This window comes from Erythrolamprus reginae, chromosome 1, assembly GCF_031021105.1.
Source record: "Erythrolamprus reginae isolate rEryReg1 chromosome 1, rEryReg1.hap1, whole genome shotgun sequence".
NCBI classification, from domain to species: domain Eukaryota; kingdom Metazoa; phylum Chordata; class Lepidosauria; order Squamata; family Dipsadidae; genus Erythrolamprus; species Erythrolamprus reginae.
The window spans coordinates 41,861,100-41,880,399 of record NC_091950.1 but is presented as its reverse complement, the minus strand read 5'-3'; the positions used below and the strand labels follow the sequence as shown (position 1 = coordinate 41,880,399).

The window sequence follows — 19,300 nt, the reverse complement described above, 5'->3', positions numbered from 1 at the left end:
TTCCTTCCTTCCTCCCTTTCTTTTTCTTTTTCTTCCTTCCTTCCTTTCCTCCCTCCTTCCCTCCCTCCTCCCTCTTTCTTTCTTTTCCTTCCTTCCTTCCTCCCTCCCTTCCTTCCCTCCCTTTTTCTTTTTCTTCCTTCCTTCCTTCCCTCCCTCCCTTTCTTTCTTTTCCTTCCTTCCTCCCTCCCTCCCTTTTTTTCTTTTTCTTCCTGCCTTCCTTTCCTCCCTCCTTCCTCCCTCCCTCCCCCTCCCTCCCTCTTTCTTTCTTTTTCTTCCTTCCTTCCTTTCCTCCCTCCTTCCCTCCCTCCCTCCTCCCTCTTTCTTTCTTTCTTTTCCTTCCTTCCTCCCTTCCTTCCCTCCCTTTTTCTTTTTCTTCTTTCCTTCCTTCCCTCTCTCCCTCCCTCCCCCTCCCTCTTTCTTTCTTTTCCTTCCTTCCTTCCTTCCTTCCTCCCTCCCTCCCTTTTTCTTTTTCTTCCTTACCTCCCTCCCCCCTCCCTCTTTCTTTCTTTTCCTTCCTTCCTTCCTTCCTTTCCTGTCAATGTGTATAATTATAAATATTTGTAAATGAACACCCAAAATGTTCCTTATGTTTCTTATATTCTTATCCAAATGTATCGGTAGTTATTGAAACTGATGTCCATGTGCTGCCTCTGTGTTGGTTCAGGCAGGCAAGATTCCCTTGGGTACCATTTGTTGGGGGTCAAGGGAAAGGGAGGGTCTTGCCTTCTCTTTCTGCTCAAGATCCCCATGGACAATTGGTGGGCCACTGTGTGACACAGAATGCGGGACTGAATGGGCTTTGGCCTGATTCAGCATGGCTCTTCTGATGTTCTTATGTTCTAACAGATGTGTACTCACTCAGATTTGAGGAAACCTGAACCAATAACCTCTAAGCAAAGTAGTAGCACATGTAACCTTTCCCTTTTACTGTTCGAACCAGTCAGCCCTATTCTCTTTTTGCTTCCTTGGTTGCAGAAAGTAGTTCAGGCAAGTTATTTTGTGAGAAATCAGTCCTGCAAAAAGGTAGTTTTGGCTCAGAGTTGATTTTGTCTATCTAGAAATTCCCCAGAGTTACTACAAAGTTACTTCAGTAGCCATTCAGAGCTAACAAGCTCTACTCATTCCTCTTTAGTGCATCATTAATTTACTTGTTCCTGCTGAGTTCCTCACTTTTGTTTTTCTCCTCTTTACTCTGAGGCATAGTCTAAGTCTGCCTGTTGGATGGTCCAGGTGAACAAATGTCCAGGCAATCCCGTATTCCAATCCTTCTTTGCTGCTGAATAGAGAGTCCAGTCAACATGGAGCTAAGACTCTAATTCTGGATCTGTATAGGAAAAGTTTCTAAATTCCTCTTGATTGATCATGGATAGTATTCCTTCTTCGATGGGAGTCAAGATTGGCTCTTCCTTTAAAAATTCAGGATCAAAGTTACTCACATCTTCTTTTGATTTCTGGGAAATGAAAACAGAATAAATATTAGTGTTGGTTATTACCTATAAAGCCCTTCATGGCATTGGACCAGAATATCTCCGGGACCGGCTTCTGCCGCACGAATCCCAGCGACCAGTTAGGTCCCACAGAGTTGGCCTTCTCTGGGTCCCGTCGATGAAACAATGTGGTCTGGTGGGACCCAGGGGAAGAGCCTTCTCTGTGGCGGCCCCGACCCTCTGGAATCAACTCTCCCTGGAGATTAGGACTGCCCCCACCCTCCTTGCCTTTCGCAAACACCTTAAAACCCACTTCTGCCATCAGGCATGGAGAAATTGATTCCCCTGGGCCGTTTCTCCTTTATGTATGGTTTGTCTGGGATGTATGACTATTTTTATATTAAGGGTTTTAAATTGTTTTTTAATCATTGGATTTGTACTGTGTTTTGTTGTTGTGAGCCACTCCAAGTGTTCGGAGAGGGGTGGCATACAAATCTAATAAATAATAATAATAATAATAATAATAATAATAATAACAACAACAACAACAACAACAACAACAGTTGTTGTTGTTTTGTTGTTGTTATTATTATTATTATTGTTGTTGTTGTTGTTGTTATTAGATAACACTATTACTTGGAGAATATTATGTTGACAGAAGCTAGCAGGACACATAGTTTGAGCTATAGATAATAGCTTCTTATTTCTCCACTAGAATCGGGAAATATGACCCAACACACACAAATGTGAAGAGTTCTTCTTGCTGGCAGTATATTCCAGGGATGGCGAACCTTTTTGGTTCATGTGTCAAAAGTGTGTGTTTGTTTGTGTGTGTGTCCTAGCATGCGTGCATGTGCCCACACCCAGCGAGGGGCTGCCCCCACTAGTGCTACTGGTCAGTTCCCGGCAGCAGGCACGGGTTGTATACGTGTCCAGGGTGGGCACACCCACCTGGCGTGAAAATTGAAGCAAAATCTCGCACAAGGATGCTTGCCCACATGAGATTTCCGTGATTTTTGCCGGTTTCTTTGCTTCCACGCATGCGCAGAAGCAAAAAAGCTGAAAATCACTCAAATCTGGTGTGCATTGAACCATAATATATTTTTTATATAATGCATTTATTCCTCTACTGCAGTGTTTCCCAACCTTCGCAATTTGAAGATATTTGGACTTCAACTCCCAGAATTCCTCAGCCAGCGAATGGGAATTCTGGGAGTTGAAGTCCAAATATATTCAAGTTGCCAAGGTTGGGAAACACTGCTCTATTGGATGTGATCTGTCCTTGTATGGACCACTGTACACACCCCTCATCGTTTTAAACACTTACGATTCGAGGTCGGAAAGGTGGCTCAATCAGGCGCTGGTTTAGCAGGTCCCAGTCCAGTTCCTCAAAGTATGGATGCAGAAGAATCGCCTTCTCTCCCCCCAAGGCACTACTGCCGAGTCGCATTTTAGGATTCTTTGTCATGAACTATTAAAAGAGAAGGGGGGAAAGGAAGAGATTAACTCTCAGCCATGCAATGTCAGTTTAATATTTGCCCAATAGCTGAATGCAGGTAGTCCTCGATTTACAATCATGGTTGAGCCCAACATTTCCATTGTTAAGAGAGTTTCCCCTCATTTTACGATCTTTTTTGCCACATTGTTGAGTGAATAATGGCAGTTGATAAATTGTTATTCCGGTTATTAAGTGAATCTGGCTTCCCCATTGACTCGGCTGTTCAGAAGGCTGAAAAAGATGATCGCATTACCTTGGGACACGGCAATGGTAAAAAAGATGAGCCTATTTATTTATTTATTTATTCATTCATTCATTAAATTTTGGAGATCCTCCATCAATGCGACCAAAGCGGTTTCCGTGCTGTAACCGGGCCTGAAACCTGATTGCTGGGGACCTAGATAATCGGCTTCTTCCAAGGACCGCAGGAGCTGGAGCGCCACCACCTTCTCAACAACCTTCCCCATAAAGGGAAGGTTGGAGACTGGACGATAGTTATTAAGTACGGCTGGGTCCAGGGAAGGCTTCTTGAGGAGGGGGCGCACAAGCGCCTCCTTATAGGGTGATGGAAAGGACCCCCTACCCAAGGAAGCGTTGACAATCTCCTGGACCCAGCTCCATGTCACCTCCTTCCTGGCCGAAACCAGCCAGGAGGGACACGGATCCAGTAAGCAGGTGGCGGAACTCACAGCTCCAATGGCCTTGTCCACTTCCCAGACAGGTGGACAAGTACGGCCCCAGTCACCTCGACTGACTCATTGTCAGTCAATTCTGTTTTCCAATTGGAGTCGAGGTCCGCACGGATCCGAGCGATTTTATCAGCACTACTCTGTAAGGGCTCCCCAACTCAATCATCCCTCTATAAAAAATGATAAAGGCGGGGAAAGATCAAAGCTGTTCTCCATGTGTGTGTGTGTGTGTGTGTGTGTGTGTGTGTGTGTAATAAAATGAAATTGCTTCTTCCAAGGAACTATCATGTTCAGAGTTTTATTTGTTTTCCACAATGTTCATGATTCATAAATTGTTTTAAACATATAGGCTCAATTTGCATAACACAATTATTAAGGCCCATTAAAGACCCAGTGGTTGTATTTTACAATGCAGAAATCTGGACTAGTTTTAACCATAGTTTGCTTTGTGTTAGAAAGCAATGCAAACTTAGCTAGATTTGTGTTTATGTATCATGATTCATCACATGTAGGTAGTCTGTGGCTTATGACCACAATTAGAACCAGAACTTCCATTGCTAAGTGATATAATCATTAACTGAGTAATGTCCAATTTTACAACATCATTAAGCAAATCTGGCTTCCCCCATGGACTTTGCTTGTTGAAAGCCAGCTGGTCACAAATGGAGATCACATTAACCTGTAGAGAAAAACCTGTTCAATGTAGAGAAAAGTAAAATCCTACACCTAGGTAAAAAAACCCCAAAACATACATACAAACTGGGCGAAACCACACTCACCATAAGTGACTGTGAAAGGGATCTTGGAGTCTTGGTGGATAACCAGTTAAACATGGGCCAGCAATAGGCAGCAAAGGCTAAAAAAGCCAACACAATCCAAAGCTGCATGAACAGGGGGATACACTCCAAGACTAGAGAGGTAATAATACCACTCTATAATGCCCTGGTCTGACCGCACCTGGAGTATTGCATCCAGTTCTGGTCACCACACTTCAAAAGAGACATAGAGACTCTGGAAAGGGTACAGAAAAGAGCAACTAAAATGATAAAGGGACTAGAGACCAAGCCATACGAAGAGAGGTTGATGGAACTGGGCATGGATAGTCTAGTGAAAAGAAGGGCCAGGGGGGGACATGATAGCAGTATACAGGTATACTGCTTGATTAGAACGGCCCCCACCCTCCTTGTCTTTCGTAAATTACTCAAGACCCACCTATATCGCCAGGCATAGGGGAACTGAGACACCTCCCCTAGGCTTTTATATTTTATGTTTTTGGTATGTATGTGTTGCATGGTTTTTAATTGTTGGGGTTTTATATATTGTTCTCTTTTAATATTAGATTTGTTGCAATGTTATATTGTCTTGATTATTGTTGTGAGCTGCCCAGAGTCTTCGGAGAGGGGTGGCATACAAATCTAATAAATAATAATAATAATAATAATAATAATTATTATTATTATTATTATTATTATTATTATTATTATTATTATTACTTAAGGGGTTGCCACAGAGAGAACGAGGTCACACTATTTTCCAGGGCACCAGAGGGCCAGATGAGGAAAAATGGTTGGAAGCTGTGGGTTCTGCCTCCCAAGGACAATCCCATCTGTCCGTCCATCACCCTGGGGGGGGAATTATTGACCCCCTCAGAGAGGGTCCGCAACTTGGGCGTCCTCCTCGATCCACAGCTCACATTAGAACAACATCTTTCAGCTGTGGCGAGGGGGGCGTTTGCCCAGGTTCGCCTGGTGCACCAGTTGCGGCCCTATCTGGACCGGGACTCATTGCTCACAGTCACTCATGCCCTCATCACCTCGAGGTTCGACTACTGTAATGCTCTCTACATGGGGCTACCTTTGAAAAGTGTTCGGAAACTTCAGATCGTGCAAAATGCAGCTGCGAGAGCAGTCATGGGCCTACCCAGGTATGCCCATGTTTCACCATCACTCCGCAGTCTGCATTGGTTGCCGATCAATTTCCGGTCACAATTCAAAGTGTTGGTTATGACCTTTAAAGCCCTTCATGGCATCGGACCAGAATATCTCCGAGACCGTCTCCTGCCGCACGAATCCCAGCGACCGATTAGGTCCCACAGAGTGGGCCTTCTCCGGGTCCCGTCAACTAAACAATGTCGGTTGGCGGGCCCCAGGGGAAGAGCCTTCTCTGTGGCGGCACCGACTCTCTGGAACCAACTCCCCCCGGAGATTAGAACTGCCCCTACTCTTCCTGCCTTCCGTAAACTCCTTAAAACCCACCTTTGCCGTCAGGCATGGGGGAACTGAAACATCTCCCCTGGGCACGTTTAATTTATGCATGGTATGTCTGTGTGTGTGACTGTTAGCATATGGGGTTTTTTAAATATTTAAATATTTTAAATTGTCTGATTGCTTATGATTTGTTTTTTACATGTTGTGAGCCGCCCCGAGTCTTCGGAGAGGGGCGGCATACAAATCTAAGTAATAAATAAATAAATAAATAAATAAATAAATAATAAGCTGACCAAGGAGAGATTCAACCTGGAGATAAGGAAGAACTTCCTGATGGTCAGAGCGATCAACCAGTGGAACGGCCTGACAGCAGAGGTTGTGAATGCCCCAACTCTGGAAGTTTTCAAGAGGAGATTGCACTGCCATCTGGCTGGGGAATTGTAAAGTTTCCTGCTTGAGCAGGGGGTTGAACTTGATGGCCTGTAAGGTCCCTTTCAACTCTAATAAATAAATAAATAAAATAAAAAACTTTGTAGCCAAGCATTTGAATTTCTTATCACATGACCATGGAGGTGCTGGGATGACTGTAAGCACATTTGTAAGTCACTTTTTTCAGCCCTATCCTGAGTACTATTGGTAATGTAGACTCAAAAAATGGCTTAATTCAGTAATCATACTGAGCTTATGGTGCAAATGCAGACATAATATCATTAATATACAAGACCTACACAGATTTCAGAGGATAATCAGAACTACAGAAAAAACAATTAAATACTGCCTCCCATTGAGGACCTGTACACTGCAACAGTCAAAAAGAGGGCTGTAAAAATATCGACTGACCCCTCGCATCCTGGATATAAATTGTTTCAACTCCTGCCCTCAAAACGTCGCTACAGAGCACTGCACACCAAGACAACTAGACACAAGAACAGTTTTTTCCCGAACGCCATCACTCTGCTAAACAAATAATTCCCTCAACACTGTCAAACTATTTACTAAGTCTGCAGTACTATTACTAGTAGTTTTTTCTCATTGTTCCTATCACCCACCCACCCGCCACTTATGACTGCATGACTGTAACTTGTTGCTTATATCCTTAAGATTTTTATTAATATTGAATGTTTCCTGATTGCTCATTTGACCCCCATGACAGTGTTGTACCTCATGATTCTTGACAAAATGTATCCTTTTCTTCTATGTACACTGAGAGCATATGCACCAAAGACGAATTCCTTGTGTGTCCAATCACACTTGTCCAATTAAAGAATTCAATCTAGCTTACTCTCTGTAAATTGCTTAGAGAGGGCTGTAAAGCATTGTGAAGCGGTATATACGTCTAAATACTGTTGTGGTTGGCTCTGGCCCAGCTCCTGCCCCAAGGAACGTGGAGGTGGATGCAGGGGAAACATCAACATATCATAGGCCTGTTTTATTGCCGACAGAGTCAGGTAGTGCAGTTTTCTCGGATGAAGAAGAAGGTGGTGGGGACTTGGAAGAGGGGGGCTTAGTACACAGCCCAGGATCTCCATTATCTCCATTATCTTTGGTCGATTCGGATGAGGAAGTGTTAGACCCACGCATGCGCAGAATTATGCATCGAAGAGACCAATTGAAGAAATATTACAGGAGATAAGGGAGGCCACCTGTGTTTGGGTGGGGCTCCAGTAATTAGAGCTGCTGATATAAATAGCAGCGTGCTGGCATGGCCATTGTGGAAGATTATCTGATCGTTGTTTCTTCAGGCCCGTGCCTTGCTCTTTCCAGACTTTGTTTGTTGATTTTTCACAACTTTGAAACCAAAGCAGAGCAAAGTGTGTGTGTCTCACTTTGTGGAAGAAGGAGGGCTGTGACGTTCCTTCACAGCTGCTAACTAAGTACTTAAGGACTGATTAAGGGGATTGTACAGACTGCCAGGTTGTTTTGGAACGAGTGCTCTTTGCAATATAAAAAGGGTGCTTTGTTTCTTTTGAATTTTTGTGATAAAGAACATTGTTTTTGAACTTTCGAGTGTGTGTGTGTCTGAAATTTGTACCCTTGAATTTTCAGGAGACTCATACCATGGAGCCCGGCAGAACAAATACTATTGCTATATTAACTCTGTTTTAGAGTTGGGGCAACTAAATAGAGCTGAGCATTTACTAGACCAGTGTTTCCCAACCTTGGCAACTTGAAACTATCTGGACTTCAACTCCCAGAATTCCCCAGCCAGCAAATGACAAACGCCCTTCTTGATGCCACACAGAGTTCAGAGCAGAATTTTTTTTTTCTTTGTGCTCTGGGAGAGAAATATCTGCCTAGGATTGCCTAGGATTGAACTCTCAACCCTCCAAGTGGGAGGTGAGCATCTTCACCAGTGGGCAATCACACCACTCTGTTCATATTATTACATCATTATGTGTTATTGAAAGGTTTGAACTCTTGATTCCTAAATGATGAAAAATGTAAATATCCGGGGCCAGAAATTTTGCATCAAAGATGCGATAAAGATTCAGGATTCAGTGTGTGTAAGGGGGGAAGATAAGAGGAAGAAAAGGAAAAAAGAAGGCAGAGAGATTATCACAGATGAGATGTATTGGAGAACAGGTACACCATGGAAGCATTTTGTCTGTCCCAAATGGCTTCAACTTATTATAGAATCTGGGTTCATAGTTCCATTTGAGAAAAAAAAAAAGAAATAATTGGTCTCTAAGCATCATTCGTAGTTTGCATTCAAATTAAAAATGTCTTTTGAAGGATTTCTCAATAAAACTATCAATTTCTTTATCACCACGCCTTTCCTTATCATTGATGTCATTCAATATAACTGTTTGTGCAGTTTCTACAGAAGAAGAACCCAATTTCCTTATAGACCTTACTCATTGATAAATGGGTTGGTTAATCTAGAAGTTATAACTATAAATATAGAATATAAAATAACAGCAAGCATATCCTAGTGAAAAAGTCTGTGACCAGAAGACCTGGCGCCTACTGTTTATTGTATGAAATGGGTGGCAACTGTGATGAGAAATTTCAGGTCTGAACATCTGAACGGGACAGAACTTCCAGGAGATTATCAACTACAAGGGGAAGTCCTACAAATGGCAAAACTGTTCATAACTAAAAAGGACACATGGACATCTGCCATCTGTAAGAGAGGAGAACGCTGAAGCAAAACACTGTCCAGATAATCAACCAGGGATGAAATTCAGCAGGTTCTGACAGATTCGAATACAGCTCACCTGTCTGGAACCCACACCGAATTTCGGACATCAACACCCTAGAAAAAGTCCAATGATACTTCACCAGAAGAGTCCTTCACTCCACCACTCGAAACAGAATACCCTACAACACTAGACTTACAATCCTGGGTCTAGAAAGCTTAGAACTATGCCGCCTTAAACATGATCTAAGTATTGCCCACAAGATCATATGCTGCAATGTCCTGCCTGTCAAAGACTACTTCAGCTTCAACCGCAATAACACAAGAGCACACAAAAGGTTCAAACTTAATATCAACCTTTCCAAACTTGACTGTAAAAAATATGACTTTAGCAATCGAGTTATTGTAGCGTGGAACTCATTACCAGAATCCGTGGTGTCAACCCCCAACATTTTTCCCTTAGACTTTCCACGGTTGACTTCTCCAGATTCCTTAGAGGTCAGTAAGGGGCGAGCATAAGTGCACCAGTGTGCCTTCCGTCCCCTGTCCAATTGTCTCTCCTATATTTTATATATCTTTTCTCCCATCCATATATCCTTCCTCTACTTTTCATTGATGTATTCTATTCTCATATCTCTTCTTCTATCCCTTCCCTGATATTTACTACTACACGTTTTTATTCTCTTTAACTTTCAATTTGCATTGGACAAAATAAATAAATAAAATAAATAAATAAATAAATAAATTCTGGAGAGCCGCTAGTAAAAATTTTGAGTACAGTGATACCTCTACTTAAGAATGCCTCTACTTAAGAACGTTTCTAGATAAGAACCGGGTGTTCCAGATTTTTTTGCCTTTACTTAAGAACCATTTTCTACTTAAGAACTCGAGCCTGGAAAAAATTCCCAGGAAATTTGAGAGCGACACGAAGGCCCGGCCAGTTTCCTGCCATTCCCCCTTTAATCCCGGCCATCTGGACTGCCAGAGGAGCCTTTTAGTGGCACTTAAGGAAGCTTTGGCAGTCCAGAGTGAACGAAGCATTTTCCTTTCTCTGGGCACTTGGACAGGGAATAAACCTCTGCCAGCGCCCAGAGAAATGAAATGCTCTCTCCGCTCTGGGCATCAGAGGATTAGATTAGATTAGATTTATTGGATTTATATGCCGCCCCTCTCCGCAGACTCGGGGCGGCTCACAAAAATGGTAAAAAACAGTACATAGTAACAAATCTAATATTTAGCAATCTAAATTACAGTTTTAGGTTAAAAAATCCAAAAAAGAAACCCCAATATATAAAAAACAAGCACATAATCGAATCATACACAAAAGCTACATGGGCAAGGGGGAGATGTTTCAATTCCCCCATGCCTGACGGCAGAGGTGGCTTTTAAGGAGTTTACGAAAGACAAGGAGGGTGGGGGCAATCATAATCTCTGGGGGGAGCTGGTTCCAGAGGGTCGGAGCCACCACAGAGAAGGCTCTTCCCCTGGGTCCCGCCAGACGACCCGAAGAAGGCCAACTCTGTGGGACCTAACCGGTCGCTGGGATTCGTGCGGCAGAAGGCGGTCTCGAAGATATCCTGGTCCGATGCCATGTAGGGCTTTATAGGTCATAACTACAGCAAAGGAAATGCGCCGGCTACGAGCGAGAGGAGAGGGGAGCCCTTCAGCATGGGAAGGAAAAGGCAGCAAGAAGCAGTAGCAGCAGCCAGTGTATGAGAAGCAGTGTATAGGAGGCAGCCTCGCGCCCGATGCTCCTCCTCGCTGCCTCAGAATCCCTCTTTTTTTTTTTAAAGTCTTAAAGTTTTGGATTTTTTTGATTCCACTCACCTCACCTTCTTCCTTTGGCAGCGACTGTCCTCCTCCTCCTCCTCTTCTTCCTCCTCCTCCTCCCACCCAAATTCCGAGCTTTTATTTCTTTCCTAATGGGTTTGCACGCATTATTTGCTTTTACATTGATTCCTATGGGAAAAATTGCTTCTACTTAAGAATGTTTTTGCTTAAGAATCTGGTCACAGAACGAATTAAGTTCTTAAGTAGAGGTAGTTTGGAGAACCGGCAAATACTGCCTCTGGTTGGCCCCAGAGTGGGTTTTTGCAATATTCTTTCCCCAAGAGTGGAGGAGGGAATGGGGATTTTGCAGGATCCTTGCACTGCCACGCCCATCAAGACACGTCCACAGAAAAGGTAGGGGGGAAAAAATTGAATTTCAGCCCTGCAATCAATCTAATCAGCTCTCTGTCCTGATGATTGCAGCATAAAATGTGACCAAGAATGAAATTTGACTATTTCCAAATATATTGCCCCTCTTCCTTTTTCAGAACTCATGCAATTCAGATCAAGCAAGTCAAGGTGACCTTGTCCAAAAAGTGATCCAAAGAAGTGTTGTTCATTCTCTTTAATGGCCTCTAAGTTTCAGGGGGGGAAAAACCTGTGTTGAAAGGGAAGTTCCACATCGACATGAATATTGAAGAGACATCACATTATTACATAGTTACCACCTCTTGTTAATAATAGTTTGATTGCTGAAGGACTACTGGGAGTGTGCCTTTGTCACAGAACTCTCAAAAGCTTCTGGTAATTAGGATCTTGCCACAAATGCTTTTTTGCCAGCCTACAAATTCTTAGTCCAGTGAATTAAGTCTTTTAGTTTGCACTACAAGCCTGCTAGGGATTACTGATGACTGCAAGACAAACCTGGTCCAACAAGTGCCAGAAAAACCTGCTTCGTTCGCTGATTTTGTCTCTTAAGATGAAAGTTTAAACGAGTTCACTTTCTCTGCCTATTACTCAGCCCTTTCTGCCTTGATGTCTGCCTTGTCTCAATGGTGCAATGGCTTCTGGAGCTGGCAAACCACTTTAACTATGGTTTGTTTGACCTAGTACAAGACTCTTGTCCCAAGCCAGCTCAGCATTTTTGGGAGCTTTTTATCTTCCTATATATGCCAGACCAGCAGTCCCCAAACTACGGCCCGTGGGCCGCATGCGGCCCACTGAGGCCATTTTTCCGGCCCACGGGTGAGTGACAGGAGCACAGGTACATACTTTCCTTTTAATTAAATTCTCTCCTTAATGTTCCTTCGAAAAGTACAACACCAATTATATTTCTAACTTATTAACCATTATGCCAAAGTGCTTCCTTCTTTCTTTACACATTTTTCTATAAACCTTGTATAGCCAATCAGATGTTAACAATAGAAAATTAAAAACACAACGTAAACATATATGCATTTCAGATTTCTTCCCTCCCTCTAACTAGTATGTTCCCATTTTGTTTTTTACTTTAAAATAAGGTATGTGCAGTGTGCATAGGGATTTGTTCATAGTGTTTTTAATAGTCCGGCCCTACAACAGTTTGAGGGACAATGAACTGGCCCCCTGTGTAAAAAGATTGGGGACCCCTGCTCCAGACCCTTGCTGCAGTCAAAAGGAAAATATAACTAACCATGTGTGGCTTGTAAGTACTTTAAAGTGAATGTACTGTACAGTGCCTCTGCTTACGAACTTAATTCGTTCCGTGACCAGATTCTTAAGTAGAAAAGTTTGTAAAAAGAAGCAATTTTTCCCATAGGAATCAATGTAAAAGCAAGTAGTGCGTGCGATTGGGGAAACCACAGGGAAGGTGAAGGCACTGTTTCCTCCCAGGAGATTCCTAGAGAGGCACAACGGAGGCTTCTCCCCCACCTTTTTCGGCCCTGTTTCCTCCCAGGAGATTCCTAGAGAGGCCCCAAAGAGGCTTCTCCCTGCCTTTTCCGGTTACAGTTTTGAAAGCTCGGGTTTATAAGTGAAAATGGTTCTTGAGAAGAGGCAAAAAAATCTTGAACACTCGGTTCTTATTTACAAAAGTTCATAAGTAGAGGCGTTTGTAGGTGGAGGTACCACTGTACTTTAAAAGACGATCACCAGTTTTGATCATGAACAAAACCAGCTTTGAAAAACAAAGATGTTTTGCAACCTTTGGCTCGTATCGTTATAATCAATGCAGTCAAATGGTATGTATTTGTACTAAGGAATACTCATAGAGAGCCAGCAGTGGGTTGCTCCTGATTCAACCCGGTTCTGCAAATCAGTAGCGCCAGTGGTGGTAGGTTCCGCCCACCTGCCAGGGGACGCTTCTGCGTATGCACAGAAGTATTGCATGTGCAAGGGCATACATGAACCAGTACCAAAGGATTTTAGAACTCACTACTCCACGAAGCCATATGAATATGTGTTATTTAGGTATCCTAACATCAAGCGTATTAATTAATCTTGTTTAATTAAACTCTTCCCATAATGCCCAGGCATTGAGTCATGTAAGCTACCAATGAGACATCTCCGAAAGTTTTCAGAATTCTTAGAAAGGGAGGAAATGAATGTATTTTGAATTGATTAGATAGAAAGAAATAAAGTTGAATCATAGACCTTTCGCTTCCTGTTTTAATATTTCTGAAAACAGGCATTTTCAGGGTCTTCTTATAAAAGATTTATCCTTTGTATTAAATAGTGCCCCAGAAAAGAAGAGAAAATGTTTAGTTACTATGCCTGCAAGCATAAGATGATTTAATTTATGGGGCTTCTTCCCAACCCTTCTAGTTACTGTGATTAAAATTATAGCTCTTACTCATTTGGTATTGCAAACAAACTCACATTTTTATTGTTGAAACAGAAGAAAGAAAACTCTAGATAATAGAACCTCATCTGAAAAAACATGATATTACAATATTACAACATTCAACACCCTTTTACAGTGTTTGCATTTTAGGATAATTTAAATTATAACTAAAGATCCACCATGCATCAAGGGAATTTTTAATTGAGTAGACTTTTTGAATTTTACTGCAATAATATTGTCCTTTTTTCAAATCTAAAATTGTTCTTGTTCTTAAAATAAGTTCTTTAAATGGAATTTGCCATTACCATGAAATAAACCATAAAAACAAATGTAAATAAGGTAAGGTAAGCCAATTAAGGAGGGTAAGTATAACTTTTCTGTGAGTAATGACATGCAATAAACTACTCAAAACAAAAACATTGATGTAAGGAGTAAGACAAGAAAATTAATTTTTAATCTAATTGCCCTTTTAAATAGCCTCACCTTAACAGGATGGTTGGCAAGGAAGTCTAATAATAAATTTTAACAAATAAATAAAAAAGAGATTTAAGAATCCAGCCACTTTGTTCATCAAAAAGAGCTAAAGGGAACTTGCACTAAAAAACAGAGAATTTCCCCCCCAAACTTTGCTCTTAAAAATATTTATTTAAATAAAGCAAAAGTTATAATTAAAAGTAGTGGCTGAATAATCTATAAGAAAGGAAAAATATTTCTTCAATGTTCATGTATTAGAAAATGGAAAAAAGACTGAAAGATGGAAACAGCACATAGTAATCAAATTTCTACTTGACCCCAAGGAAGGTTTTTCCCCCTTAGTACTTACTACCAGAGTTCCTGATGTTGTGAGGAAACTGAGCCTCAAATCAGGATTTGTAGCAAAAAAAAAATATCATTTTTTTTTAATTTGGGGATATTATTTATTCATAGAAACATAGAAACATAGAAGACTGACGGCAGAAAAAGACCTCAAGGTCCATCTAGTCTGCCCTTATACTATTTTCTGTATTTTATCTTAGGATGGATATATGTTTATCCCAGGCATGTTTAAATTCAGTTACTGTGGATTTATCAACCACGTCTGCTGGAAGTTTATTCCAAGGATCTACTACTCTTTCAGTAAAATAATATTTTCTCACGTTGCTTTTGATCTTTCCCCCAACTAACTTCAGATTGTGTCCCCTTGTTCTTGTGTTCACTTTCCTATTAAAAACACTTCCCTCCTGGACCTTATTTAACCCTTTAACATATTCAATTAAATTGTATTAATCTGCAAAAGTGCTACCTTTTCTAATTTTCTCTAGAATGTTGTAAGGAAAAAATGGAATCATTTATGAATGAGAGAGTAGGCCTGAGCCCAAATCACACAGTTATGGCCTCATATTGATTGTAGATTCAGGCCCTGGGTCAAGTCCAGCTGTGCAAAAATAAAGTGAATCTATAATCTATAGATTGCACTATAATTTATAATACTGCATATTCAAATCCATGTATTATTCCATGGACTATATTGTTCTGGGTATAAAATAGGTTGGGGTATTCTTTGTGCAAGATATGGCCAATACTGTACTTATCTTGCTTGACAAGGAAAAAAAAGAAAATTTAAAGAATTTAGAAAATAAGAGAGTTAGAAGGGACCAACCCTCTGTTTAGGCAGGAAAACCTACACCACTTCAGACAAATGGTTATCCAATCTCCTCTTAAAAACCTCCAGTGTTGGAGCATTCACAACTTCTGGAGTCAAGCTGTTCCACTGATTAATTGTTTTATCAAGAAGTTCCTCCTCAGTTCTAAATTGCTTCTCTCTTTGATTATTTTCCACCCTTCTTGTCCTGTCCTCAGGTGCTTTGGAGAATAGTTTGATTCCCTCTTCTTTGGGGCAGCCCCCGAAATATTGGAACACTACTATCATTTCTCTCCTGTTCCTTCTTTTCATCAAACTAGACATATCCAATTCCAGGAACTGTTCTTTATATGTTTTAGCTTCCAGTCCTCTAATCATCTTTGTTACATAGAAACATAGAAGACTGAAGGCAGAAAAAGACCTCATGATCCATCTAGTCTGCCCTTATACTGTTTTTTGTATTTTATCTTAGGATGGATATATGTTTATCCCAGGCATATTTAAATTCAGTTACTGTGGATTTACCAACCACGTCTGCTAGAAGTTTGTTCCAAGGATCTACTACTCTTTCAGTAAAATAATATTTTCTCATGTTGCTTTTGATCTTTCCCCCAACTAACTTCAGATTGTGTCCCCTTGTTCTTGTGTTCACTTTCCTATTAAAAACACTTCCCTCCTGAACCTTATTTAACCCTTTAACATATTTAAATGTTTCGATCATGTTCCCCCTTTTTCTTCTGTTCTCCAGACTATACAGATTGAGTTCATTAAGTCTTTCCTGATAAGTTTTATGCTTAAGACCTTCCACCATTCTTGTATTCCGTTGTTGTTCTTCTCCTCACTCTTTCTAGAGTCTCCACATCTTTTTTACATCATGGTGACCAAAGCTGTATGTAGTAGTAGTATTCCAAGTGAGTATTCCAAGTGAGGTCTTTCCAAGGCATTAGAAAGTGGTAATGTAAATGAATAAAAGGAATGGAGAAAGATGCCCAAGGCCAGAAGGCTAATTTTTAAAAATCTATTCATTCAGTTACATTTATATTGTGCCCTGCTCCTAGAATCTCAAGGCAGGATTAGTTGCAGTGTTAAATCCAAAACAACTAGCCTGGAAGACAAGCAATTGCATTAATGTACGAGAGTTGCCCAGAAAGTAATGCACCACATTTGTTTTCTTCAACAATAATTTATTGAACCCAATGAAACTTACAGACAAGAAAGAATGATGTTTCTTCTACACTCTCTATTTTTCTATGTAATCTCAGTCCCATTCCATGGCCTTCCTCCAGTGAGACACAGGAGCATGTATGCCCTGTTGGTACCACTCCTTGTTCTGGTAACGAAGCCATTTGTGGACTGTGCAAATCGCCTCTAATGGCCTCCCGCTCTGTGCCCAGCAATTAACCATACTTCTGTCGACTGCAGATTCTCCATCAACTGTACATAAATGTTTGTGAATGTTCTCAACAGTTTCTTTCTCCGCAGTGAGAAATTCAATGACATGCTGCTTGTAACATACATCACTTACAGACACCATTTTGAAACACTGCTGCAGCTACATTACCTGCCTGAAGAAATGCAAAATTTACACATGCACTCCTGACAACTCAAATAATGTATATCTAAAGTTTTGCATTCGTACAATTATTGTAGGCTGATAAAAAAAATGTGGTGCATTACTTTCTGAGCAACCCTTGTACATTAGATTCGTATCCTATGATGATCCCCCTTTCAGCAAATAATGGTATACAGTACATCAGTGATGGGCTCCTACGGGAATGGTCAGGAACGCAATTCCGGTAGCAAAATTTGGAGCTCCGGCTCAGAGCACCCAATTTGCACTGAAAGATGTTGAAATAAAATGCATAAGCCACGCCCACAGTGTGGTAGTAAAAAATTTGGTATCCCATCACTGGTATACCTGCACACTTCCTCCAACCTGGTGCCTTTCAGAGGAGGTGGGAAAAGCACAGCAGACAGCATGACTGGTTCTGGGAATTAAAGAACTCATTTCATTTAGTGGTGAGTTGAAGGCCTTCCCCAATTTCACAACCTTTACAGGCTGCAGAAATGACACAGACGGGAAAATTTATTTCCCTGCCCAGTCTCATTTCATTAAAAATATCAGACAGTACAGCTCAGCCCTATCATGAAAATAAAAGTATGAATTTTGGGAAAAAATGTTTTTTAATTGTCTCACCTATTGCTATCTCCACAGTTTTATTGCTGGCTGTGGTTGGTGAGGATAACTTTGAATTATTTTAAATTACTCTGGAAGGTTATTGAAAAAACATAATAAAATTTTTCAATTATCTATTTTAATTATTAACCTTTTGGACCTCAGGGACCACCAATGTCATACTTTTAAATCCCATGGACCACCAAATTCATAATTTTAAGTCCCACAGAACAGTAATATGACTTTTTAAAAAGATAAATACATTTGTAAAATAATGATCAGAGAACTTTCATTTTATTAATATGAAATGCACCTATTTAACATAACAAAATTATAAATGCTTATTTAATTATAACAAAATTATAATTGCCTATTTAATCATAACAAAATCTTTAAAAGTTGTTTAATTGTAACAAAACTATTAAAGATAGTGTAATTATTACAAAATAATTGCAGCTAATTTGATGGTGGCTTGCTGATGTTGGGAAAGCCAGTCCCATATTTCAGAGCTGTAACTATAGTCCCTCTCCTCCCATCTGTAGTAGAGATTTTTTTAAAGCTGAGAGCACTGACACCATGCAATATTACTGCAGCCAGAGAGAAAATACAATTAAAAATCTCTAGATTGTAAATCCCATCACTACAAATCTAACTGAAGCCACATGCATGAAATCAGCCTTATAACAAGCAGGATGATAATCAGAAGTCCAAAAGGTACAAATCAGCGGTGGGTTGTTCCCAATTTGGCCTGGTTCTAAGAACCAGTAGTGCCGGTGGCAGGAGGCTCCGCCCATCCATCTGTTCTGTCGGGCTCTCTGGTAGGAGCCTCCCAAAAATTCAAGGGTACAAATTTCAGACACACACACGTTTGAAAATTCAAAACAATGTTCTTTATCACAAAATTCAAAATAAACTAAGCCCTCTTTTTGTATTGCAAAGAGCACTCATCCCAAAACAACCGGGTAGTCTGTACAATTTCCCTTAAGCAGTCATTAAGTACTTAGCTAGCAGCTGTGAAGAAACTTCACATCCCTTCTTCTTCCAATGAAGTGAGACACACACACACACACGTTGCTCTGCTTTGGTTTCAAAGGCATGAAAAATCAACAAACAAAGTCCAGAAAACAGCAACACACGATTCCTGAAGAACTGCAATCAGATACTCTTCCACAACGGCCAAACCCACACGCTGCTATTTATAGCAGCAGCCCTAATTACTGGAGCACCACCCAAACACAGGTGGCCTCTCTTATCTCCTGTAATATGTCCTTACTTGGTCTCTTCTATGCATAATTCTGTGCTTGCGTGGGTCCAAGACACCTTCATCTGAATCAGTGGAAGATAATGGAGATTGACTGCCTGGGCTGTGTGCCAAGCCCCCCTCTTCCAAGTCACTCCCACCTTCTTCGTCGTCCGAGGAAACTAAACTCTGAACTGACTCTGTCGGCAATAACACAGGCCTATGACATGTTGAAGTTTCCCCTGCATCCACCTCCACATTCCCTGGGGCAGGCGCTGGGCCAGAGCCAACCACAACACCATTCAGCACACCTCTGCGCATGCGCGCACAAATCAGGTCACTATCCTTATTTTATTGGACCACTCTGCCTACATTTTACCAATGGCAAAGTCACAGCTTTGTCTTGCCTTTCAACACAATTCAGCACTTTTTGGAATTGCTTATACCTGTCACATCTCTAGATTACCTGAAAATCTTCCAAATAAAGGCCACATAGATGGATTGGCTCCTATCTTGCATTAAATGTTAATAAAAAACTGAACTTTATCTTTGCATAAAATGTTAATAAAAAACTGAACTGAATAAATGTGAAATACAGACCAACTGAACATGTTTTGTTCTGAAGCATTTTTTCCCAACTTTGAAACAGCAATATGAATCACCTCCTGGGATGAGATCCCAATAGTACGAAAGTACAATTCCCAGCAATATT

At 41.0% G+C, this 19,300-nt stretch overlaps 1 protein-coding gene across 1 annotated transcript in view; it reads right to left on the bottom strand.

The window, feature by feature from the left end:
• Nucleotides 1-528: 528 nt before the first annotated feature.
• PRKCH (protein kinase C eta) overlaps nt 529-19,300 on the bottom strand; it is a 119,764-nt gene continuing 100,992 nt past the window's right edge. The window contains exons 13-14 of the mRNA XM_070750736.1: nt 2,755-2,898; nt 529-1,451 (exon numbers count right to left, since the gene is read on the bottom strand). Coding sequence (XP_070606837.1) covers nt 1,305-1,451; nt 2,755-2,898 — 291 coding nt within the window. The 3' untranslated portion in view covers nt 529-1,304. The remainder of the gene's footprint in view (nt 1,452-2,754; nt 2,899-19,300) is intronic.